This window comes from Falco peregrinus, chromosome 1 (genome assembly GCF_023634155.1).
Source record: "Falco peregrinus isolate bFalPer1 chromosome 1, bFalPer1.pri, whole genome shotgun sequence".
Classification (NCBI taxonomy): Eukaryota; Metazoa; Chordata; class Aves; order Falconiformes; family Falconidae; genus Falco; species Falco peregrinus.
The window spans coordinates 26,057,677-26,082,697 of NC_073721.1; the positions used below are offsets into that span (position 1 = coordinate 26,057,677).

The window sequence follows — 25,021 nt, forward strand, 5'->3', positions numbered from 1 at the left end:
AATCTGCTTAAATATATTCTTCACAGTAAGTCTTAGAATTTTAATGTTTTCATGTCTGATTTTAATATCACTGTAATGACATTCCTTCTTTTCATCAGAATTCCTCTTCTGAATCAGTGCCATGGACTATTTTTCAGTAGGAGCCTTCCATTAGAAATATCAAAATTCATTTAATTTGATCATCGTTACTTCATGGGGAAACTATAATTACTTCTGAAACCAAGTAACTGTTTCTTAGGCTTAAGTCAAGAATAGCCTGTTCTTTCCTGGCTCCCTCTCCCCTAGACTGTGGAACTAGCTGTTCCAGGAGGCCATCATTTGAATTGTTGAGAAATTGCCTCTCAAAGGTCTGTCCTGAAATAACATCTTGCCAATCTGTGCAAGTAGTTGGGGTAGTACACTACCACTTTTTAAAAAAAAAAACACATTACATTTACTTGCTTTTTTGCTTTCCTTTACACTGTGTACTCTGTATGGTATTTACATTCCATACTATAGACAACCAATTTATCCAAATTAGAAGCACAGGCTTCTTACACCATCAATGGAAAAGAGGTGAAGTGCTTCAGAGGGCAATTAAGAGTGCATCGATGAGAAACCTGCCTGCTTTGTTAATTACTCAGAGGACCTGGATGCTTCTGTTAAATACCCAGGATAGATTGTGAAGATGCCTGGACCTCCCCAAAGCTCCCCCCCACCCCGAACCCCACCCCCACCCCAACTGGGACAGGACACTAATACTGAAATTTGTTTAAGTAATGTCACTTGAACTGCAATTTAAATGCACGGTGAGTCTATGGTGAGTCTCTCACTAGTTATTGCTCTTCTGAAATTTTCTCCCTCTAAGATGATTTTCCCAAGATAATTATTGTTTCCCATCTCAGTCAGTTCTAGACAGATTATAACCTAAGTAGCCCACTTTTTTTTTTTTTTAATCAGTCAGCTTCAGAAAAGCTGAATATGTCATGGCTGTACAGACATTCCAGTTTGCATTTATTTGCTTTCAGCTTTTTCATATTATTGTACCTGTTTAAGATACAATTAATCTGTTTTGCTGGCATCCCTAGTCAATGCTGACCTTTGGCCCTACTGCTCCTCTGCTATTTCTTCCTAATAAGAAATAACAATTTCCCAGGCATCTGTCATGTTCCCATAATGGTAGCCCACATAATTCTGCTTTGCATTTGTGGAGTCTATGCTTTTAAAAAAAACTCTCTGTCCTCCCAGACATGCTCCAGGCACTACAGGAAAACAAACAGAGGCTCTCTTTAAGCCCTCTAGACATGTTTCTGTCTAGCAGTCTTTGACATGGAAACTGGAATAATTTTAAAGAAATCACAAGGGTCCTGGACTAAAGGCTTTTTTCTGTGTAATCTAGTTTCCATGAACTCTTGTACACTTATCTGTGCTTCTGCTGTCAGGATCACAAGCTTCTCCCTACCACTAAAAAGAATCTTCTCGAAATGTATCATGTGAACTGCCATCTCCACAGCCAGTCACCAAGCTGCTGAACAGTTATCTTGGTTGCTGCATACACAGATACAGTATTTTGATAACTCAGTCGCTTACCATTACAGCTTGTCAACAATTCAGAGTGTATCCCCATCTTCTAGAGGGACCACTTGGCTCTGTGTTTGCTTCTCTCTGCAATGCTCAGTCTCTCAGTGTTTCACTGTCTCCAAGTTCCCTTTCATTTTTGTCAATTTTTTAAAAATCCCTTTATTATTCCAGAACAACATTTTATATTTATTTCACTTTACCCCCATCTGCTGGTAAAACAAAGCTGGCACATGTGATACGCCACTAATTATCGGTGAGCGACTGGCAGAGAAAAGGAACTAGCTCCTGCTTGTTCAAGATGAGTGGCCAAAGTACTTGGTAGATGGAATAAGAAGGGGAAAGGGAAGGTAGAAATTAAGTTCTTTTAAAGATCCAGTTGTACACACATTCACTGTTGTACAACTTGTGCTGCTTCAATTTTGCAGTGAGCTCTTATTTCTTAAATTGATCAGCCTCTCTTTTCATTTAGAAGAATAGCTTGCACTGCGAGTTTCTGTTTATAGTTTTAAAAATTTAGTAACTAAACAATAGACTGCTGCTGTTGCTCTCCAAAATTATTTTTTTTCTTTATAGGCATGCTTTATTATTTCCTGATGTACAGCATTAATTATTGTTGGTTGGGGTTCCCCCCCCCCCCCCTCAAGTCTCATCTGGAAATACCTCAAATGGAATAAATTTTAAATAATTATCCTTTTGGAATAACCTAAATTTCTGAACACTTGCAATGTCCTATTAATTCTGGCATTTTACTTCCAAGAGCAAGGCAAACCACTGCAAGGACAAATTAGAAAGAGTTAAGAAATCCTCACGAAATGAAGGACTGGCAGCTGAATATCCTAAATCTGATGGGCTGCCTTGTAGATTGGCATGGATGATGTCTCTGCCCATAAACAAACTTTAATCTCCGAAGCAGAAAGGAAAAGGGTTTAGTTTTAAGGCTGCCTCAGTGTGTCCATACCCAACAGTCCCTCTTATTCCTTTTTTTCTTTTTTCTTTTCCTTTCTGCCCTCTAGCGACCAACTAAGCATGTTTCTAAATAGAGTGTTCAAGCACTCCAAAAATACTTCTAAGTATCTCTTAGGGCAGGTCATGCCACTAACATAAATATGCTGCAAAGGTAGAGGTTATTGATATATCACAATTTACACTTAAAAAAAAAGTAGCAGTCAAATGTTTCCAAGCTGTTAATAGCTGAGTCTCTCAAGTGGTGCTAGTAACAGGTAGGTTATAGCCCCTCTGCTTCCTCTTGAAAAATCCCTTACACATATCTTAGTTGGGATTTGGCATATATTTCAGCTATGGTTTTCTAACCATACTATGGTACAGAAGACTGAATGAAAGCACTAGCTTTTACAGATTATTTTCTCATAAAATAATTAAACATATTAAAAAAAAAAAAGTAGATTCATTTTATGTGGCATGAATCTCAAAAGTCAGTGTGAAGGCTATTAATACATCAATGCTAAAATATGCTGAGTTTGTGACTCATTGAATTCAAGGTTAATTGAATCCTGCCCATACAGTATAATATTTTTAAAAAGTTGTTTTCCTTCAAAGAGATCTGTGAATGTGCCACTATTTCACATTCAAGCTATCAGGAAGCCATACTGGAAAAGGAAGTCAGGCCATAGGTAATTTAGAATAATAGTATCTTTTTGATATAATTACATGGAAAGAACTGGGAGTTTGTCACCCTGCTCTTTTTCTCACTCGGTTATTTTTTTTTTATTGGCATTTGATAATTGCTTTTGCCAAGGAAAGAAATACAGAGTTTATAGTAAACTAGTGAAGAATTTTTCTAGTTTAAACTTCTTTAGACGGCCTGAGGAGCAAGATGTGTTTTACATACACAGATATTTACACTTCCACAGACTTTTAGATACACATTCTTTTACTGAGTTTTAAAATGGAAGCAGCCATGTTAATGCATTTGCTACTTCTGCTGTAGGCCTGAAGAAAGGTTTACAAACTGGAAAGCTTGTATACTTTTGCCAGCTATGCTAATGGGGCTAATAAAAGATACAGATGGCAGCACTGCAGGTCTTGTTTTCAGTCTGAGGAGCCCGCACGTAGAAAGGGTGGTTTTCATCGTGTGTACTTGGGAGAAGTGGGAAGGTCTGAGATGGCTGCAGGCCTATGAGCCACATCCCATGACAAGTTTATGCCAGAACGTTACAGCCAAATGCAAAGCAGTGGATGAACTAGTTATGTGTGACAAAGCTGATGGATAGAGGGACTCTGGTTGTAGCCTGGCTTTTGCCTGCCTGCCAACCACAGCTTGTAATTTAAGTGGTGATGGGGAGAAAAGCCAGTGGGATTACAGAAAATGGATGTGACCAAGGCATTGCGTGGGTGTCAAAGCATGTGGTTTCCCTGTGCTGGCTGCATTCTTCTGTTAAACTTCTACTGTGGATTAGTGTAAATTAGTAAATGAAACAGTGTGAGGACATAGGCAAAGGCATTGGACCTTGACCCCTTACTGTAGCATGGTTTTAGCCTACTACAGCTAGTAGTCTCCCCCGAAAAAAAAAAACCAAAAAACACCTAGGTACAGTTTAGGCATTAGCATGGACTGGGGACAGGCAACTTGGATGTAACTGCCTTGTTTCAGAGGCAAGAGGAACTAAACTGTACAAATTAGCAGCCAGATCTCTTTCCTGGTTCTTAGGCCATTTAATTTACTGGTGTAACAGTAGTCTGCGAGTTCAATTGAGTTTGGAGGCACTTCCTGCCTTTGGAACAGGAAGCCACTGACCCTATTCAACTACCTTTTCCAAATTTAAGTGTTTTATTATGGCATGAGTGGGAAACCCCTTTTCAAAATTATTTCTAGTTAGTCCCATCTAAGCTCAAGCTTCCCCATCGCACTTGTTGGGCTCACAAGGGGAAAAGAGATGCCTTCTCCTCCAAACCCCTGAACCGGCTAGGTCAACTAATAGTATTTTCTAATATCAGTTTTGTGAGATTGAGAAAGCAAACTATGTAAATTATATTGCTTAAGTTTCATTTTATAGGTATTATGCAAGCACTTCCTTTTAAGTGACATATTTTGCTATGTAAAGATCATGAAGTCGTTAGCACCAAGATGCAGTCTTCTTACATGGGGTGGGGGGTGGGGGCAAATCCCTCAGTAGTTGCCACCTCCTAATCTACATTTGATTACTGTAAGCACTAAAGGAACAGTTCTATTCTTCCGGGACAAATCACTATCACTGCATTTGAGTTTTTGTGTTACACATCTTCCCTTAAAAATAAGTTGGCTGCAGGTTACAATGTAGTATCTCGTCGTCCTTCCTCCCCAGCTTTGAAACAAACACACTGAAAAGTGTACTGAGAAACTGTTTCGCTTTAAGAAAAATCCAGTTTCAGGCCGTTTCCTCAGTAGCAAGCGCCTTGGGGGCGGAGAAGAAAGGCAGCACTGCGAGACAAGTTTCGTGCACTGGAAATGGCCGCCAGAGCGGGAGCTCCCTGGTTCAAGGGCCCCGGGGCCCAGCAGCGCCGGCCGGGTAGTGCCGTACGGCCCGCCGCCCCCTCGGCCCCCGCACTCAGCCCGCGGCGGAGGCCGCGCCACGCCGCCGCCACCAGCCCGGGAGCGCCCGCCGCGCCTGCGCGCTCCGCGCCTGCCCAGCCTGTGAGGGGGCGCCTGCGCAGCGAGTCCGGCAGCGGTGCCGCCGCGGGCGCTCCGCCCGGATCCCTCCGCCGCGATGCGCCGGGCCCAGCGCTCCGCCCAGCGGAGCGTGGTGAGGGCTGCCGCCGCGCCGGGCCGCGGCCTGTGAGCGGGGCGGCGGGGGCTGCTCGGCCGGCATGGCGGGGCGGCGGTGTGCCGGTGGGGCGGCCGCCTTGGCCGAGGCGCCGGGCTGCGGCGGGGCGGCGGAGCCGGCTCGGGAGCTCTTCGAGGCCTGCAGGAACGGGGACGTGGAGCGGGTCAAGCGGCTGGTGCGGCCCGAGAACGTGAACAGCCGGGACACGGCGGGCAGGAAGTCCAGCCCGCTGCACTTCGCCGCAGGTACGGGCCTGAGGCCGCCATTACCGCGCCCGTGGGGAAGGGGGAGGCCGGGGGGCAGCCGCGCCGCGCCCGCTGCCGGGCCGCGTACGTCCGCCTCCCGCGGGGCGCGGGCAGGGCCGGGCCGCGGAGCAGCACCGGGTGTGGGGCCGCCGCAGCGGGGGGCCCGGGGCGCTTCGCCGCCGCCCGTCCCGCGGCTGGGGCCGCCTGTGGGCGCGACGCCCGCTCTGGCGTGGCTGCGTGGGTGTCACCCACGCGGCGGTGGCTGCTGCCGAGCGGTGCAGGTGGTGTCTTGTTGCTGTGGGTTTTGTTTCAGTAAACCTCAGCTGGTGTGGAGGACATTCGGGACTGGGGTTTGGGCTGTCCCTGTTGTGGCCTGTGAGCTCTGGCAGGTGACAGAGGGCCCAGGTTTTGCTGCCGTTGATGTCGGCAGGCCTGCTTGTTTTTAGAATTTCACCCGTGAAGGGTGCCTGTCAGATAACACCGTCTCAAAGCTCTTTGCCTTACTTGACAAATAGACTTTGTTAATTCGGGACCGAGATACGCAAACAACTGACATCGCAGAACAACTGCTCTCACTGGCAGCAGGCCAGAGGATTGTATCCCACCTTTTCAGACAAAGACCTGACTGTGGCAGTTGTTTTCATGTTGTGTGTTTTGATTTCATTACCACGTTAGATGTAGGACCCCAAGGCTGGCAAGCTGCAAAAGACAGCAGCCTCTTTTCAGATAAACAATATGGATATCAGTAAAGATGTTTTGTTTCTTCACTTGTTTTGGAAGAGGTTTCTACTTAAGGTGTCCTTTCCTTGCATTCAGTAGACTTAACAGGTCTGAGTTTTTGAAAGCCTCTTCAGGACAGATGCATTTCACAGATTTAAGAAACTTCATTAACAAGAGAGCCCTGGAGACAACTTAAAATACCCTGTCAGAGGAATACAGTATAGCAGCTGTCTTTTTACATGCAGCAGTCCTGCCTGTTCACTAATAAACTCTGAACTTCTAAATAAATGAGTACATTTTACAGCATGTTGGAGGAGTGAGGGGGTTTCTTCTTTTTCCTTTTTTTTTTTTTTTTTTTTTAGTTTTTTTGTGTGTGTGCTTGAGCTCCTTGTGTGATGTAGTGATCTAGTTTATCTCTGTGGACAGGAGTGATCCATCTTGACTTTAAAGGACTCCTGATCTGTAGAAAGCTTATTCTTAAAAAAATGCATAGTAATAACTTCATGTAGTTGTTAGACTTTTAATGTTAAACAGGTTGGTGTGTAAATGGGAGAGGCCATTGCCATGCTTACATCTACTTCAGGCTTGATACAGAGAAATTAATGGTTCCTGTCACAAGACTGTAGGAGATGCCACAAGTTTCTGGTTAACATGTGACATAAAATACTTGTGTAATTTCTTGATTTAACATTCTTCCACTGCTCCAGGTAGAACTGCTGCTGTCAGCCTACCTGCAATAGGTGTGGTGTGAAAGATGGACATAAGTTAACTCCTGGATTTGGGGGTTTTTGTTTTGTTTTGCTTTGCTTTTTCCCCATTATTCACAACTGGAGTAATACTAACATCTTTTGTCTTCTGTCTCTAAAGGTATTACATTCCAGGAAGTAAAAGCAAAAGTCTGTTGTATTCTTGCTTTGTTTAGCCTAGGTGGCTAGGTGCTCTTCGAAAATTACATTACAAAACTTCTCTGACTAGTTTCATTCAGTTTTAAGACTTGTTTATGGAAGAGGTGGAGCCGAAACATGAAGATAGGTTTCATATTGCCCTTCTTTTTCTAGTGGCATTCTGGGTTCTGAACTTGGGTTCTATTTTTTAAGTCTTTTCCCAGATCTTACCTAGCAATTTAAAGAAATAAAAAAATTCCCGTCTTTCCATGTGTCATTTTGTAAAGGTGGATTTTAAAATATATTTTAATATATTAAAAAAAAAACCCCAAAGAACTGAATGTTCTCCTTGGGCATGTGTCATTATCAGAAGTAGTACATATTGGGATCTTGGTAAAGGTTGTTCTTTGGATTTTGTAGTACACAGTTATGTTTGTGTGTATAAGTTGTTCTGAAGCTTAAGTCCTCTCTCACCATAAGCTGCATAGACTTCCTCAAGTCAATCCCTTTCATCACAGTGTATGTCAAACTTGAAAATATCACAAAGGTTTAGGGACTTGGCAGGAACCAAAATGCCCTTCCTGCAAACTAAAATTGTTTGAAAATACAAACACCCGGAGTAGGGGGGAAGAATTGGAGCTCAGTTGTTTCTGTTAGCTTTTTATCCCATCAAAATTAGGTTAAGGTCAATGATGATACAACAGTGACTGTAAAGAAATAAATATTTTTAATAAAGATACACAGTTACAAGTTTCTATTATGATTAATATTCAAGATTTGTCAGCTGAAAGATTGTGACTTTTTGGGGAACAAGTATAGTGAGCTGCTCATCTGTCATAGATGATAGAAGAGTCTGGAGGCCACGAGTAGCCCTTCTACTTTGCTGTAAGAAGTAAATGTTCACGATGTTGAGACATTTTACCTTGCACAGTTGCAAGCTGTGATACCAGCTAGTTGGTCTTTTGGTGGAAACTCAAGAGCCAGAATAACCCACCACCCCTTAAAAATGACAGGTATGTGTGGGTTTTTTAAAGGTGCTGGAATAGTTTTTGCAGCAGTGAACTGACAGCAAAGAGGAACTGTTACTCTAGGTACACATACATCCTTAAAAAAATGATGAGACAATACTTCTTTTCATATATGGTGCCCTCTTTTACACATGGTTCCACAAGGAAGTAAGGAATCCCCGCTGTGCAGTCAGCGTGAAGAGAAATTACAAAAACTGGTGTGATGCAAATGAGCTCAACATTAAAATAAGTACAGACAGTTTAGTGGTGTTGCTGTACTTAGGGTCTTTTCCAAACAGAGAGAAGCTACGGGTTGTTCATGAACTTTATCTGATTGAACCTATGTAATAAACAGAATTCACCTGGATGCCCTCTAACACCTATAATGAGGTTTACTACAGCTGATTTCCAATTACACTATTGATTCCTGCTAAGGCTGGTGGTTTACGTTCAAAATCAGGGCTGTACATCAAAGCTTTGCGGGACAGGAATGCATTATGTACAAGAATGAGTGGTTTACCTACCAGACCTGTAACCTCTGGACAGAGAATTTGGTCAGAGGCTTTCTAACATAACTAATGCAGTTCTTGAAAACATTTTTTGGTACTGGAAGATACCAAACAGCCTGTCATCAAGTAACAGCTTTGTTGATGCATTTGCAGGACTGTGGCACTTGTGAAAAGAGTCATCTGAGTAGATCCTCAAAGAATTTAGCAAATTTTGAGTATACATTCAAACTAGAAGCAGAAATTTTTGAAAGTTTGAAGAAGAAAGAAAAAATCAGGAGGCCACATTGAAGAAAAATAACTATTAATAATATATAGTTATGAAAGCTAAATTTATTTAAGAATGAGAAATATGCTGCATGTAATTTACTATATAGACAATATGGCTGCATGGGTATATGTTGTGTAGGTGGGTACTGGTTTGGTTTTTTTTTTTTGGCAGCAGAAATATGCATGCACAGTGAATATGGCTTACTGTGTCTGTACACATAAATACATATGATCCAGTTCTCATCTCAAGTGTGAGATGTTCGTGTTCTCTGTCAGGACAGGCAAAGTGCCTTCTATTTAGTTGTAAGGTGGGTAACTAATGCTGAGACTCAAAAGTGAATTTGCTGTACAGCATGTGGTTCTATCATAGTCAAGGTGTTAGCGAGCAAGATTTGTTATTAGTAATGTATTTTGAAGAATTGAAATACATCACCAGTATAGTCTTGTGGCTGTTACTTGCAAATACCTTGAAGTTCATTCTGGGACTAAAAAGTTTCACAGAAAATTATTTTTATAATAATCAGAAATCTGTGGGGAATGTGGTTCCTTACCAGACTTCTGAGGGAAGATAGAATTTGAAAAAAGGCTTTTCTGAGTAAGTTTCGTGGCCTCTTCATCTTTGGCATGTACAGCTTGTATATGAGATTTCTCAGCAAGTAGCATCCAGAAATTACTTAATAATGGCAGTTTTCAATTTTGAATTTTGAAAAATAGCGAAGGTGAAAGTGCTTGCTTCAGGATTTCGGTTGGTGTCAGGCTGGGGGGATTTACTGAACAGTCGGGTTTAGTGCAGAACATGCTGTGAAAAAGTTCAGTTGCAACTAAGCTAAAACTACAAAGTTGTAACTAAAATGCTGACACTTCTGCTGTGGTCACTCAGATGCTGGGTAGTTATCAGGAATAAACATAATTTCTAGGTTACAGTTGCAGGGACTTATACCTACCTGGGGGTGTTCCATGGATGATTTGTAACTAAGTTTAAATTTCCTACCATCTGAGTATGGCTGATGCTGACTACTGTGGGATGATTCAGTCTGAGGGAAAAGTTCAAGACTTCATCCCCGCCCAGTTCTTGATCTCTTCAGCAAAGTGGTTTGCAACTCAGATGTTTCAAGCCAGGAAGGCCAAGTCCTGCACACACATGTTATTTCCCAGAAGGTACTTGGCCCAAGTCTGATAAATACCAACACATGGGTCTTACCTGCCCTACTAATCCCTGAGACCCAAAGAGACCTACGTGAAACCCTTGAGGGATTTCTGTGGGCAGTGGCCTTTGGAACATAAGGGCGTCATGGCTACAAGCAGAAGTCTGAAGTCATTCTGGCCTTGTGAAGGTATTGGAGAAAACACAGATACAGTTTGTTGTCCTGGTTCATTTGCTGTTGTAGAAATGTGCAAGATACAGCTGAAATTAAATAATAGTAGCTATATAATTGTTTTATAAGAGCAGTTGCCTTATTAACGGTATGTCTAGCCCCAGATGTACAAGTGGGCATATTTTTTAACTGTCTGCTAACTTGAATGATAGGTTTGTTAAAAAAAGTGCCACAGAATATGTAAGAGCATTTTTGTGCTTCAGTTGTGATCAAATATTTATAATCATTTTAGGCATCACTGAAAATAGGCTTTATGAATATCTTTTAAGTTATGGTTGTGCATACTCATATAATAAATTTCTTTAGTAGAGAATGGTTTCAGATAAACTTCTTATGTCCCTAAGTGTTTTCTTAAGTGAACATTTCAAAGGTGGAAACTGTGTGCGTATTACATTAATTATTCCTTAGAAAACAAATAGCCATGCTTCTAGTTTTAACTTGAGAGCAGTGCTGCTTACTTGATTTTTTTGTAAAAAAACAAGCAACTTGTTTCTGTAAAATGCAATTTGTGTTCCGTGAATCTTTTTTAAAAAGCTTAGGACATAAATTGCATATGCATTGGTTTGTAGCCAGTCTCATCCTTACTCCTCCCAGGGATCATCTATTGGTCCATCCACAAACTGGCTGTGAGTTGGCAGAGTATCATACAAAATATTGTTCAGATTAATAGCCATATAAAATTACTAAAAAAGAGAAGTTTGTTGTTTTAATCTCTGTATGTGGGACAGGGAATTCTCTTACCCCACTCTGACACCTTTCCTTCCTTTATCTCTTCCAGGTTTTGGTCGGAAAGATGTAGTTGAATATTTACTTCAAAGTGGTGCCAATGTCCACGCACGAGATGATGGAGGCCTTATTCCCCTTCACAATGCTTGCTCTTTTGGTCATGCTGAAGTTGTCAATCTTCTCTTGCGGCACGGTGCAGATCCTAATGCTCGGGATAACTGGAATTACACTCCCCTTCATGAAGCTGCCATTAAGGGCAAGACAGATGTCTGCATTGGTAATTTTCTACCACTCATCCTGTGACCAACATCTCTTCTCACTGTGAAAAATCAAAAACTTTTTAAAGACCATTTATACTCTATGAAGCTATGGCTGGTATAAGGATTAAATGTACACATCTTTCATAAACTTGAATTCATATGCCAGATTTAGAAGAAACAAGGTTTTAGATCTGTTTTTGATAATTGCCCAAGTATAAAGATTCATATTGACATAATGAGGAAGGAGCTTTAGAGTGATGTGATGGAACTAGATGCTCTTCTACTTCAGCCTAGATTCTTCTGCTGCCTTCTGCCGCTGCTCACAGTGTAGTGGAAAGAACAAAACTGGTTTCAGTAATGGATTCATTCTGTCTCTATGTGTAGGAGCCATGTTAAATTAGTTAAGGATAGGAGCTAAACTTAATTATATTGACCACCTGTTTTGTCTACACAGTTCTTAAGAGTTAGGAAAAGGCAGAAAGTTAGATATGTCAAGAATAATTTTTTGATTGCGTGGTTTGCTCTCCTTTCTTAAGGAGCAGATCTGGAAAGTTGTATATGTAGCACTGTCTGATTGGCCCCAAAATGAGTGCAAAATGCAGGGCCTGTTACTGCTGTGTGCAGTTCAGGGCTTAGTCACTCGTGGGTTTGAGGCAGCATGCTCTGAAGCTGATGTGAAGTAGCTACTGGTTTTTGTAGTGTCTGTCAGTCTTTCAACTGATATTGAGATTGCCTCCTGCCAGTCTGTGATTTCTGCTCTGCTTTTTTCTTGTAAAATGTGTCTGGGCATGTTTCACTAGTTAAACTGTTCGCAGGTGACATTAAGGAATTCTGACAGTAAAAATTTGAGAGGGGAAGTTAGGATCAGTAACTGGATGTTTCTTTTGTTGCTTGCAATTTACAGTAATGATACATTTCATAAGCCTTGTCTTGTAGAATTGTTGTCTCATGGAAAACTTTGGCATTTTATAGTACTGCTGCAGCATGGTGCTGAACCAACCATCCGGAACACAGATGGAAGAACAGCTTTGGATTTAGCAGACCCGTCTGCAAAAGCAGTGCTGACTGGTAAGCGATAATCTTTAGATTACATTATGACTAATAACAGTCAAATTAATGTAACACTTTATTTTAGTTTTTGTCTTTCTGATATTGCTTCTGTCTTTTGTAATTCTAAATAGAAATTCCCATATGGCCTTCATCATCTCAGCTGTGGGATGTGTTCTGATTAAATAGTTTATTGTGCTAGTTCAGTAATGGACTGTGAGATTTTTAACACTTATGTTCTCTAAAATTTTAGAAGAGGAGCATAAGTAGCAGACTACATATGTAGGTACTCATTTAACAACTCCCTTTTGTCTTCCAGGTGAATACAAGAAAGATGAACTCTTAGAAAGTGCCAGGTATGCATGTTTGGAAAATATCTGGAATTTAGTTATATTTTCAGAATGGTATGTAATGTGTGTATATGTGTGTGTATATATATATATAGGCTTCTGAGCTGGCATTCCATCTAGATGCTAAGCTTTGGCTGTTATCTGTGAATAAAGTTACAAAACCAGTTACATAAATGCATTTTTGCTTTCCCTTTAATGCTGGCAATACGGAAGTGAATGTGTTACTTCAGATCTGCTGAACATTATAGCAAGGAAAAATATAAAAACAAGCTACTAAAAACTGGAATAAAAATATTTCTGCTTATTTCATATCTTGTTTTTCAGGAGTGGAAATGAAGAAAAGATGATGTCTCTTCTTACACCATTAAATGTTAACTGTCATGCAAGTGATGGCAGAAAGGTATTTTTGTTTGAAACCTCATTTAAAATGAGTTCATTCTTACATGTTTTACCGTCACTGTTTGACCAGTTTTTAAGAATGTTAAACATAGAATCTATCTATTTTCTTTAATATATGTGAGAAAATAAGATTGTAGCTTTCTAGCAGCTGGCTGATGGTTTTTGTTTGTTTTTAATCATAAAAGGACTAATTAGGTATTTCCATCTAGGAGCAATAAACAGACACCTTTTCAGTTGGATCTAATGCTTGACCTTCATATCTGCAGTGATGAAGAAGGAGGCCTTTTCATAGATTATTGTTGCAAATGCAAAGAGGTGCACACAGGCCCCTTATTTGCCATATACCTTAGGCAAGTTATCGTAGCTGTTTCAAGAATGAGCTATTCATTCCTATAAGTGTTGGTAAAAAACTATGTGAAAAATATTCAAAATCTCTATTCTAAAAAATCATGATTGTCTCCTGGGTTCAGCCCCTAGCCTACCAAAGGTTCATATTACTGAATATCAGTTTGTGGTGTCCTTGTTGTTCTCATTAAGTATATTTACTCAGTCACTTAAGTTTCTTTTTCAAATTACTTTCCCTGTCCAGGATTTTGTGGTAAGATATTGGGATCTCCAAAACACCTATGCATTTCTGTTTTCTTATCTTCTAGCTCTGAGACTCATCCTCTAGGAACTGTACAGACCCGGTTCAGTTGACGGGTTTTTAAATGAAGAGGATAAGATTTCTCTTCACTAATTTGTAGCTCTGCTCTTGATGCTGCTGATGGGAATGCTGGAGTGGGTTTTCTAGAAAAGATCATAAAGCAGTTATCTGACTGCTCTGTAGAGTGTGAGAATTTAGAAGATTGTTTCCCCCATGCCCCACTAACTTACTACACTCACAGATGTGCGTAACAATCTCTCTTGATAATTTCCTAACTTATTGGTAGGGAGACCTCTTTATAATTTAGCAGTCATTGTTTCTAATAGCCATCTTATTTCCCCTTTCACGAAGGACATGGTTTGTCCTAGCAAAATATGCTAGTATGCTAGTATAGGTATGGTAAGCTAAAAGACAAAAATGGACTGCAGGCATCAAAAATCCTTTAAGAGGGTCTTTGCTGCCAGAATGTATTGGTGATGGTGTAAATTCAGGATTTGTGTTTATGATGATTGTGAGAGTAGTCAGTAAACAATGAACATAGTTATCAAATGTTTGGTTCAAGCACTCTCTTTTAATGTTGCAAGTGTTTTAAGGATTTCAGTAATTAGTACCATTAACAAGTTTTGAAAAAAAAAATAAAATCAACCCTTGATTTTGTGTTACTGATTACTTCTACATTCTGTCATTTCAGTCTACTCCTTTACATTTAGCAGCTGGGTATAACCGTGTAAAAATAGTACAGCTCTTGCTGCAACATGGGGCTGATGTACATGCAAAGGATAAAGGGTAGGTTCATTTTTCCTTTGTTTGGAATAAACATAATTTGTTTAAAATTGAGATGAAGTAAAGGATAGTAATACTATTTTAACGCTGAAGAATTTCTAACCTGAGACAATTACGTCATCTTTAACCTTTCCGTTGGGACAAAAATGTAAAGTGTAAAGGCTTAAGACTTGTGAGTCCAAATTGAGCTGAACATAGAACATGTGCCTTTTAGGTATCACTAGCCAAATTATTATCTCTTGTTTAATAAGGTATGTTCATACACCACTGTGAAGTCAGCATTATTTTGATGATTGAAGCAGTCTTAATTTTCTTTCTACTTTTAAGTTTCTGTTGCAAAGAATGTGATAAAAAATGAAGATCTGTTTCCCAGAGGTTTTATTTGGTTATTATGTCAGGAAGTGTAGTGAAATACAGATGCACTAAGTTTGTTTAGTTACATAAAATATAATGAAAACCCTATTTTTAAAATATGTATTTAGGCACATGAAAGATTATGGAAAGCAAAATCTTACTCCTCCTTTTTCCTAGGATCACTTCACAGCTACATAAATAGCTGCCTGATCAGACAGTTTTAATTGTCCCCTTGGGGTTGGAATTCACTTTTGTCTTTTCTCCCTTACTAGCCCAGTGAAAGAATTCACTTGGGGCAATTTCTCGCTTGCTCCCAAGTTCCAAGTTTGAGAGAGTATGAAGCTGGCTTTAAAACCTCTGCAGCTCTGCTGTTACTGTAGGATATCTTACAGTTACTTAACCATTAGCCAGTAAGACTTGTTTAGTTTCCAAGGGAGGAGATAATCTTATGGCAGTGTTCTTGTGAAAAAGGAAATAATTACTGTCAGTCCTGAAAATCCCCTGCAGATAGTTCTTCCTGCTTAGGGTTTCAAGTCTGAGCGGAACCATTTTGTTGCAGTAAGTGCAGTTAATTTCTCATCTTCCGATTATTTTAAACATTCACTGTTCTGAAAAATGATGACAGGATTTTCTGGGTTCTTCTCCAGCTTAGTGTTTCCCCTCAACTTAATTTGAACATCTCTGACACTATTTGTGTAAAATGTTCAAGGTGCAGCACAGTACCATTTGCAATGTTGCAGAAGCATTTGGAACTGAAATACACATACTAAGACAATCATTCTTCCCCTTTCTCTCCTATGTAGAGATTTGGTGCCACTTCACAATGCCTGTTCCTATGGTCATTATGAAGTAACAGAGCTTCTAGTAAAGGTTGGTCTTTGAAGAGATTAAATTGCATATTACTAAATAAGAACAGTTTATAATAGAGTAATGCAAGTGGCATATTTTTTTTATATTGTACTGAAATTACAAAACTTAAAGAATGATAGATTGCTTTTGCTGTACATCTTGGTTAATGATTATTAAGATGGAGCTACAGAATCTTCTGCTTGCAAGGAAGCTTTTTCTTTATAAATGTGCTTTCTGGTTTTAACTCTTTCTGCTCCAAAGTTGAATGTTTTTATATTGCCAAGTAAGTACTTCTTATCTCAGCCTTCCCCCCTCACCCAAAATCCACCAAAACCAGCAATATTGTGAGTTTGACAATAGAAAAGCATTTCAGAAGACAGCGTATTAAAAGGTTTTTGAAAAGAATGCTGGTAAAGATTGTAAATGTTATAAAATGAAAGAGTAATCAGTCTTTTGAGGGAGTGAACTTTACAACATCAATTCTGGCCCTGAATTGTAGCCTTAACTCCAAAGAAAGAAAAATGTGTCAGTTTTTCTAACATAAGCGAACTCACAGAACTGAAGTGGCTTACCTGGGTTATGTTAATCTTTAAGATAGAATATGATGCATATTACGGTAGTGGCTCAAAGGTGTAGCCTGCATATATCTGTGAGTGTTGTGCAGCAGGGGACTTTTGAACTATGCCTATTCTCCGCTGTTACAGCAGAACATGGTCATTATAACAGCTGAGGGTGTTCTGTTAGGTAACTCTAGATCAGGGGTCCTCAAACTTAGGGCCCGCGGGCCAGATACAGCCCCCCAGGGTCCTCAGTCTGGCCCCCAGTATTTACAGAACACACACACACACACCCCGCTGGGGGTTCGTGGGGGAAACCAAGCAGCCGCAGATGACTTCGTCCACGCGCCAGCCCCCTGTTTAAAAAGTTTGAGGACCCCTGCTCTAGATGTTTGGATGTTCAGAGAATAGCTGTTGTTGTTCTGTCCTGTATGTCTCACTCCCTACTGATCCCATGTGTCTATTTGTTTAGCAAAAATTTAAAAATCATTGGAAGAAGCATATATAGTAAGTATAAATAGTCAGGGGGTTAATATTTTTTTTTCTGTTACTTGAGAGGCCAATTGTAAAGTGAATCTTTACAGTTGTGGTACTAGTTAAAAGAAATTCTGCCTTTTGACTAGACACTACTGTGTATCTTAACTGTTATATTTCTGTGAACCTTGACTTATTTTTTGCAAAGCACTATGGATTTAACAGGAGCAATGGGAAGGAGCATGTCTTATCAGACTTGCTTACAGACAGAACTCAAGATGCATACAGAATGTTACTGGAGAATAATTACGCAGATATTAATCATCCAAGAATATTACTTGCAGAACCTTGTAATTACATATTCTGAATTGAAGTCAACTTTTGCGTGCCTGTCTCTTTCTAGCATTCGTATCTTGGAGAGTGTTGATAGAACGTGTGTTTATCTTAGTGCAACTGTTAACTCTAGACTTTCTCTAGAGTGACAAGAAACAGGAGCTTGATCAACGGTGATTCAGAGTGTATGAATTAGGCTCTTTCTCTGATCTGACCTGTAGCAGAGCTACTCTCCTTTTAGAGATGCTGGGGAAAGCCTGAAGAGACTAGCCGGCCTTTGGGTTCTTTGAATGTACCTGTGAGATGCTAGAGGATTAAAAACTGCAGCGTGCTGAAATGTTGTGTTATATTGAAAATGAACATCTAGAGAATGTCTTGGATACAGATTGCATACACGCATTGATTTATTTTTTTTTAATTATTTTAAGTCTACTGCATTGAAACTAATGACAGAAGTCTTTTTCTAATGATCTGGTTTTGATATTGCACTTTTTTTACCGCTTTCCCTTTCAAGCATGGAGCATGTGTGAATGCGATGGACCTGTGGCAGTTCACCCCTCTGCATGAAGCAGCTTCTAAGAACAGGGTGGAAGTATGTTCACTTTTGTTAAGTTATGGTGCTGACCCAACACTGTTGAACTGTCACAACAAAAGCACCATTGATTTGGCTCCAACACCCCAGTTAAAAGAGCGATTAGCATGTGAGTATAAAGTGAGATCAGTTCTACAGTTATAGATTGTAATGTGTGCTTAGGTTCCCTAGACAGTGACCTGCCAGAAGCCAGATTTGGAAATTGCTTACACTTTCCAAGCAATTGTGCAATGTTGGACAGTACATTTCACTGTTTATAATTTGAGATTGCTAATTTTTCTGAATATAGGCATTTAAAATAATTTTATTGTCAGTTTTATAGTCATGTGGTTGTGATGGGTTTTGTAGCTTTTCTTTGCTAAATAGACATGCTTTCCCTCACAACCTTGCCAGTACACTTTCATTTTCCATACTTGCTCCTGTCACTGCATCAAGACTGTTGAAATACTCATTTTTATTCCGCTGTATTTTGTTTGAAGAAAAGAAAAAACATAACTGTTTAGAATGCTGAGTATGTTTGAGTATGCCATAGTCGCTGAAAGTTCAAAGAAATTAATGAAAGGCTTTGATTTTTTTTTTGTCCAGAAAACTCAAGTAGTTGAAAAGAATGCCATCAAATTCTGACCTTGAGTGGTCCAACAATAACTTTCTGGGATATGTACAAAAATTATCAGTAAATACTACATTAGGCTTCATGCTAGCATCTAGAAATGGTTTTACTAAAGAGGTCAGAAATAGAGACGTGTATATACTTGAATTGGTTCATACGTGAGGAGTGGAACCTAGAACAGTGGTGAGTGAAACAGGTCTTCAACCAGTTTGGATGTCTCTGGCTTTGGTTTTGAAACAAAAGTGTATTTCTTTAGTGTTTTGGCTTAGGTAAAAAGTTCTGTCAAGTGATGTAAAAGCTTAAGTCAGAGTTGGAAATGTCTGCACCGTGGTCTACTGAATAAAATGAGTATTTTTATCTAACTGAAAGAAACAATCCTCTTGCGTCTTCTCAACTTAAGGAGTGTAACTTTCTGGTATGTATTTATTTATTTTTAAAGATGAATTCAAAGGTCACTCACTGCTGCAGGCTGCAAGAGAATCAGATGTGGCTCGTATAAAGAAACACCTTTCTTTGGAGACAGTGAACTTCAAACATCCTCAAACACATGAGACAGCATTGGTAATATCTCAGGATTTTGTCATTATTTTGCATATATTGTGGCTGACCTAAACTTACTAGCTAATACTTTAGAACTAAAAATTTCAGTGTCAAACAGTGTAATTAAGACCAGCCTGGAATATCCAGTTTTTAGCTAAACAAATAACACTAATATTTTGTTCTTAAGGTTTATGTTAAGACTAGTCTAAATCGCTTGTTTAATTTAGGTTGTCTATATGACTGTTTTTCTGTAGGATAGCCTAGTTTTAAGCAACAGCGAGCTACATATGTTAGCTTTGTTTGTAAAGCTTGAAGGTTTCCAGCAATTAGTGGAGAGGGAGCTCTGGAAGATACCAGAGCCCAATCCAAAAGCCCATGTGGAATCTCCCAAATTAATAATCTTCTACTTGTGAGGTGGTTTTTTTTCTTTTTCCTGTGGGCTTTGCACACAATCAGCTCTTAACTGCCAGCTGATTAGCAAGCACCAAAACCTGTATATATTGCTAGCTAGTTGTTAACGCTACGATGTTTAATATTCTCAGCACTGTGCTGCTGCATCTCCATATCCTAAGAGAAAACAAGTATGTGAATTGCTGCTGAGGAAAGGAGCCAACATCAATGAAAAAACAAAAGAGTAAGTGGTTACAAAGGAATACTCTTTTAAGTGTTTAGAAGATTTTGCAAAATACATTGTGAGTTTGTTTTTTGTTTTTTTTTTTTTTAAAGCTTCTTGACTCCTCTGCATGTGGCATCAGAAAAGGCTCATAATGATGTTGTTGAAGTAGTTGTAAAACATGAAGCTAAGGTATGAGTTACTATTTATACTTTTGTGTGTGTTGAGCTTTGCCTGCTATATAGGTTTTCATGCTGTGAGAATGAACAGCTGAGTAGACAGACTTTTCTATATTAATTCATTTTGGAAGGTTGTAGGTTTATATACTTAAGACATAGGCCATCAATTCATCAGTACAGCCCTATACATTGAGGCATCATTGTTGTTTTGGCCCTATTTTATAAGAAATGTTGACGTAGCTCCTCTTGCGGTTAACTGAAAGCTTGTAGCGTGTCTTATTTGGCGCTTCATTGTCCAGCAGTAGTAATGAAATGCTTAAGGAAAAAAAGTAGGGGTTATATACAAAAAGCAGGAAGCTAGAATGAACTATATAACAGGTAGACTTTGTGTGATCTTCCATGCAGTAAAAATTACAATGAAGGCAAAATGTTAAATCGTTACACAGTGTTTAGTTCGAATTTCCACCAAACAAAAAGTGGAAAGGATATACTCTCTGTAATGCTTGAATCCTCCAAAACTCAAAGTTTCATATCTCTCTCTCTTGCGGAAATTTGTTTACAGCCTGACTGCCGTAAAGTTTTCAAATCAGTGATCAGAACCAGCGGAGCAGTAGGGAATACAAATAACCTTTGGGTGCAGAGTTACAAATTAAATACACCTTGACTGAAACGCATAGGAACTCCTCAATCCAAAAAACCACAAAAAGTCAATGCAGGTAGAAGCTGTACTATGTGTTGGCACTGTTTGTGCTGCCATGAGCAAAGTAATGGCCTGCTTCTGTACGTGGCAAAATTGCTGTAACTTGTTTGTTATGCTGGATTATTCACATGCCTCTAAAAGGGGGCAATTCTTCCTCAGTAAATGGAGTTACAACTTTATGAACTGCTTTTGTTAAAATTTGGTCTTTTGAAATGGCATGACCTTGGGAAACATGCTGAATATCTTGTTTTAATGAAAGTAAGAATACTTGTGAAATACTCCCAGTCAGCAATGAAAACAGCTTTAATATTAAGTTTTGATGGTAGCGTTTCTTGTCTGTGTTGTTATTATTTTTAGGTTAACGCGCTGGATAATCTTGGCCAGACCTCTCTTCATAGAGCAGCACATTGTGGTCATCTTCAGACTTGCCGGTTGCTGTTGAGTTCTGGATGTGATCCTTCCATTGTGTCTCTGCAGGGCTTTACAGCCTTACAAATGGGGACAGAAAGTGTGCAGCAGCTACTGCAAGGTAAAACGGATTTATTCAAGATCCACTTCTTAAGTGATGTGCTTTATTGTACTTGCTATTTCAAGTGGTGTCAAGAAATAATAGTGAACACAAGTCCAAAAAAAAAAAAAAGGTACTTTCTACAAAAGGCCGTACTGGGTTGTGCAATTCTTACTCTTCAACCACATGCACAAGGAGAGTGCCTGCTCTAGGTGTAGTTAACAGTATCATTTACTTTCTAGTGTTCAGCTACACAGGTTGTCAGAGATGCTCGGAACGTTCATGCTGTTAGCCATCTGGACTAATTCTGGAAAAATCCTGATGTGGAGGGGCGGGGAATCTTTTAAGTAGAAAATTAGTTTTAAAAGCAAAGATAGCTGCTTTGCATTTGTGAGCAGAGACAACACGGTATGTGGATTTTCAAAAGTATGGCTTGGACATCATACAGATTGGTAAGCTTCTTGATGTATTCTGAAACTGAAATAAGAATGTTTAGTTGGTCCCACAGTACTTCAAAATAGATAGGAAGCGTGTTGCTGAAGGCAACTTTGCAAACACTGTTGGAGCTAATAGCTACAGTTGTAGACAGTAAGAAAAGACAAAACTTGTCTGTAATTGGTTACCCTTTTTTTAAGGGACATCCTTGAAATACTCAAATGATTTCCTGTCTTGACAAATTCTTTCAACTGCACGCACTTACCTGTCATGTAACCTCATTTATTTTCCAGAAGGTATCCCATTAGGTAATTCTGATGCAGATAGACAGTTGCTGGAGGCTGCAAAGGCTGGAGATGTGGATACTGTAAAAGTAAGCTTAAACTTGTCCTAAAAATAAGAGAGAATTCTATCGCAAATTATAATTTCTCAAAACAAGCAATCAAACAGCCCTTCACTGGCTGCTTTGGAATTGTGATCCCTGTCGTAAAACCTTTGTATTGCACAGATGTTACAGATGACAAAATGTAATGTTCACCACCTCCAGAAGTTTGTCTTACACAAAAAGTGTAAATGAGTCAGAGGTGTGGATTTGGGAGGGGGGGTGTATTTAATTATTTTTTTTCTTGGGACACAATCTGGGAAAAGTAAAGATTTTATGTGAAAATAACTAAAGAAATAAAACTTCAATGAAAGCAGTTTTTCAAAATCAGATGTGTATAACAACATTCTATGACTAAATTAAGTGTGCCAACACTGTGTATAGTGATGTATGTTTTGTTGTGGTGATTTTACAGAAACTATGTACAGTTCAAAGTGTGAACTGCAGAGATATTGAAGGACGTCAGTCTACACCTCTTCATTTTGCAGCGGGATATAATAGGGTATCTGTTGTCGAGTATCTTCTTCAGCATGGAGCTGATGTGCATGCAAAAGATAAGGGGTAAATACTCAAATGTGTATTTTCTTGGCAATTGCAATTGCTGATATCTGTCAGCTCTTGAATATTGCTAGCTGATAAGCATCCCAGCTTTCTTCAGACATTCAATTTTATTTTTTTTTTATTTTTGTGGAACGTTCTGTTAGAACGAAAATGTTCAGAATATCCACAAAAGCATTCTGCAGCATTTGAAACTAGAGCATCAAGAATTTCTCTGGCCCTGTGTTTTTAATTCTCTTCAGTGCCACTGCTGATGGCATTTTTACCACTTTGGCAGTAGATATTCCTACTATATAAAGTCTTTGTTACGGTTTGATTATTGAAGGTGGTTGGGTTTTAAGTTTATATCACTTTGAAAAAAAGACCCAACTTTTAAAAGAGAATTTTTCTTTTTTTTTTTGATTGTTTCCAGAGGACTGGTCCCTTTACATAATGCTTGTTCATACGGTCACTATGAAGTTGCAGAACTGCTGGTTAAACATGGTGCAGTTGTTAATGTTGCTGACTTGTGGAAATTCACTCCCTTGCATGAAGCTGCAGCAAAAGGAAAATACGAGATTTGCAAACTCCTGTTACAGGTATTACATATGCTGGAGAGAGGTTACTTTCTTTTCTTTCTTATTCAGTTTGAAATGTGATTGGACTTCTTTGAGAAATTGATTTGTGTTTTGTGGGTTTTAAATTATTGTGGTTAAATGTATGTTTTCAGTAAAAGAGATGCTACTAGCAACTGTATTGTCCTTTCTCACACAGTAAATGGAAGGCACTCCCTGAAGGATTCTAATAAGTGTCAGAATATTTGCTCAATAAGGCATAAGATGCATGAGATGCAGTGTGTTTATTCTACTTACATACTCTACCACCTGTTTTTTATGTGCACAGCATGGAGCTGACCCTACAAAGAAAAACAGAGATGGAAATACTCCTCTAGACCTTGTTAAAGATGGTGATACTGATATTCAAGACCTTCTCAGAGGAGATGCAGCTCTACTAGATGCTGCAAAGAAAGGCTGTTTGGCCCGAGTGAAAAAGCTGTGTTCGCCTGACAATGTCAACTGTCGGGACACACAAGGACGGCATTCAACACCATTGCATTTAGCAGGTCGGTGTTTTAACTAACGGGTTTGCTCAAAATCTCTAGACACTGTGGCTGAACTTTCTATGTCTAAGCAAGTTTAAAGTATAGCCCCAACTAGAGGATTCCATATTTTCTCTTTTAATAAAAAGAGTAATAGTCAGTATTTTATACATACTTATCTTCTAAACTGTTAACTCTGAATTTAACTTCCTACTGTCTCTAGCCAAAGATGATCTTTTATTGTTTATTGACAGAGGTTTTAAAACCAAAGACTCTTAAATAGGTTGAAGCTGTCCTCACTAATAGGTAATGCACTGTCTTCACTGGGATTGACACCTTAACTTTCAAGTAATTTAAGGGAATTACTTCTCTACAGACTTTTTTTTAATGTGTTCTATTTATTCTGTCCTTTTGCAACCTTCCAGCTGGTTACAACAATTTGGAGGTTGCAGAGTACCTGTTACAGCACGGAGCAGATGTGAATGCACAGGATAAAGGAGGGCTGATTCCTTTGCATAATGCGGCATCTTATGGGGTAAATCTCTTCCAAACTCTCTGAGGCTTTGTTTATTAATTTAAAAAATAAGTAAGTAAATGTGATACATTTCATTGACAGCATTGTGAGCCAGTACCCTCTAGAAAGCCTTTGCCATTGAGTTGTAATGTTATTTGTAAAATGTAAAAAAACAAAACAAACAAACAAAAAAAACCAACCAAAACAAAAACCCCCACGATATCATAGTTAGCTCATGATACACGCGAAGACTCTTGAATTTATAAAATCATGGTTGGAGTTTAACATATTGAGCTTTCTGAACACAAATGCATAAAAAGTCAGCAGCCCTGTGCCAGTCAAATTTAACCAGTGAGATCTCATTTTCACTGATTTGGCTAGTGTTGAGACACTAACTTTTTTTGTGAACTTTTCTGGATCTTTGTGCTTGGATCAAGTCTTTAATCAAAACAGTTGGAGTACTTTCCAAACTGGAAGTTCAAATTCAGGCTTTTTTTCCTTCAGATTCCTCTGGATTTGGGATTCTGTTGTTGTCTGTCCTTTTTTCACAAGACAAGAAATCTTAACTTTTTACTGGTATGTTATAGGTGAGGAAGAAAACACCTTGTTTTAATACTTTTTTATCATAATTAAGAAGTAAATTGTTTTAAGAAAATTCAGAATGGGGATTACAGACAAGTATCAGTAATAGTTCTCAGTTTAATACATTGTGGTGCCTTGGAATTTAATGGGTGTTTTTATTTTCCAGCACGTTGATGTAGCAGCTTTACTTATAAAGTATAATGCGTGTGTGAATGCTACAGACAAATGGGCTTTCACACCTCTGCATGAAGCAGCCCAGAAAGGAAGGACACAGCTTTGTGCCTTGTTACTGGCACATGGGGCTGATCCTACTCTGAAAAACCAAGAAGGACAAACGCCATTGGACCTGGTCACTGTAAGTGTTGGGGTTCTTCTTGGGAAATGTGTGTTTACCTACCATTTGTGGCAGCTCATCTAAAAACTATCCTTTAAAAACAAAAAGTAATACAGCAACTTCTGCAAAAATTAAAATACTGTGGTTTCTCTGGTGTTTATATGTGTCTGGTAAAGAAAGTCAGTAGAACCTTTATAAACCTTCTTGAAATATTTTCTTGCTCAAGACTTCCTGTTTCAAGATGGAGTGGAAAAAAACGCACACCAACAAAAGGAATTCAGACTTGTAA

At 39.2% G+C, this 25,021-nt stretch overlaps 1 protein-coding gene across 1 annotated transcript in view; it reads left to right on the plus strand.

Moving 5' to 3' along the window:
* The first annotated feature begins 5,212 nt into the window (after nucleotides 1-5,212).
* TNKS2 (tankyrase 2) overlaps nucleotides 5,213-25,021 on the plus strand; it is a 32,695-nt gene continuing 12,886 nt past the window's right edge. The window contains exons 1-18 of the mRNA XM_055800198.1: nucleotides 5,213-5,566; nucleotides 11,108-11,332; nucleotides 12,288-12,383; nucleotides 12,682-12,718; nucleotides 13,037-13,112; nucleotides 14,449-14,543; nucleotides 15,698-15,764; nucleotides 17,622-17,808; nucleotides 18,749-18,870; nucleotides 19,392-19,483; nucleotides 19,576-19,654; nucleotides 20,699-20,870; nucleotides 21,578-21,657; nucleotides 22,082-22,227; nucleotides 22,637-22,802; nucleotides 23,107-23,326; nucleotides 23,728-23,837; nucleotides 24,565-24,753. Of these exons, the coding sequence (XP_055656173.1) occupies nucleotides 5,365-5,566; nucleotides 11,108-11,332; nucleotides 12,288-12,383; nucleotides 12,682-12,718; nucleotides 13,037-13,112; nucleotides 14,449-14,543; nucleotides 15,698-15,764; nucleotides 17,622-17,808; nucleotides 18,749-18,870; nucleotides 19,392-19,483; nucleotides 19,576-19,654; nucleotides 20,699-20,870; nucleotides 21,578-21,657; nucleotides 22,082-22,227; nucleotides 22,637-22,802; nucleotides 23,107-23,326; nucleotides 23,728-23,837; nucleotides 24,565-24,753 (2,361 nt within the window). The 5' untranslated portion in view covers nucleotides 5,213-5,364. The remainder of the gene's footprint in view (nucleotides 5,567-11,107; nucleotides 11,333-12,287; nucleotides 12,384-12,681; nucleotides 12,719-13,036; nucleotides 13,113-14,448; nucleotides 14,544-15,697; nucleotides 15,765-17,621; nucleotides 17,809-18,748; nucleotides 18,871-19,391; nucleotides 19,484-19,575; nucleotides 19,655-20,698; nucleotides 20,871-21,577; nucleotides 21,658-22,081; nucleotides 22,228-22,636; nucleotides 22,803-23,106; nucleotides 23,327-23,727; nucleotides 23,838-24,564; nucleotides 24,754-25,021) is intronic.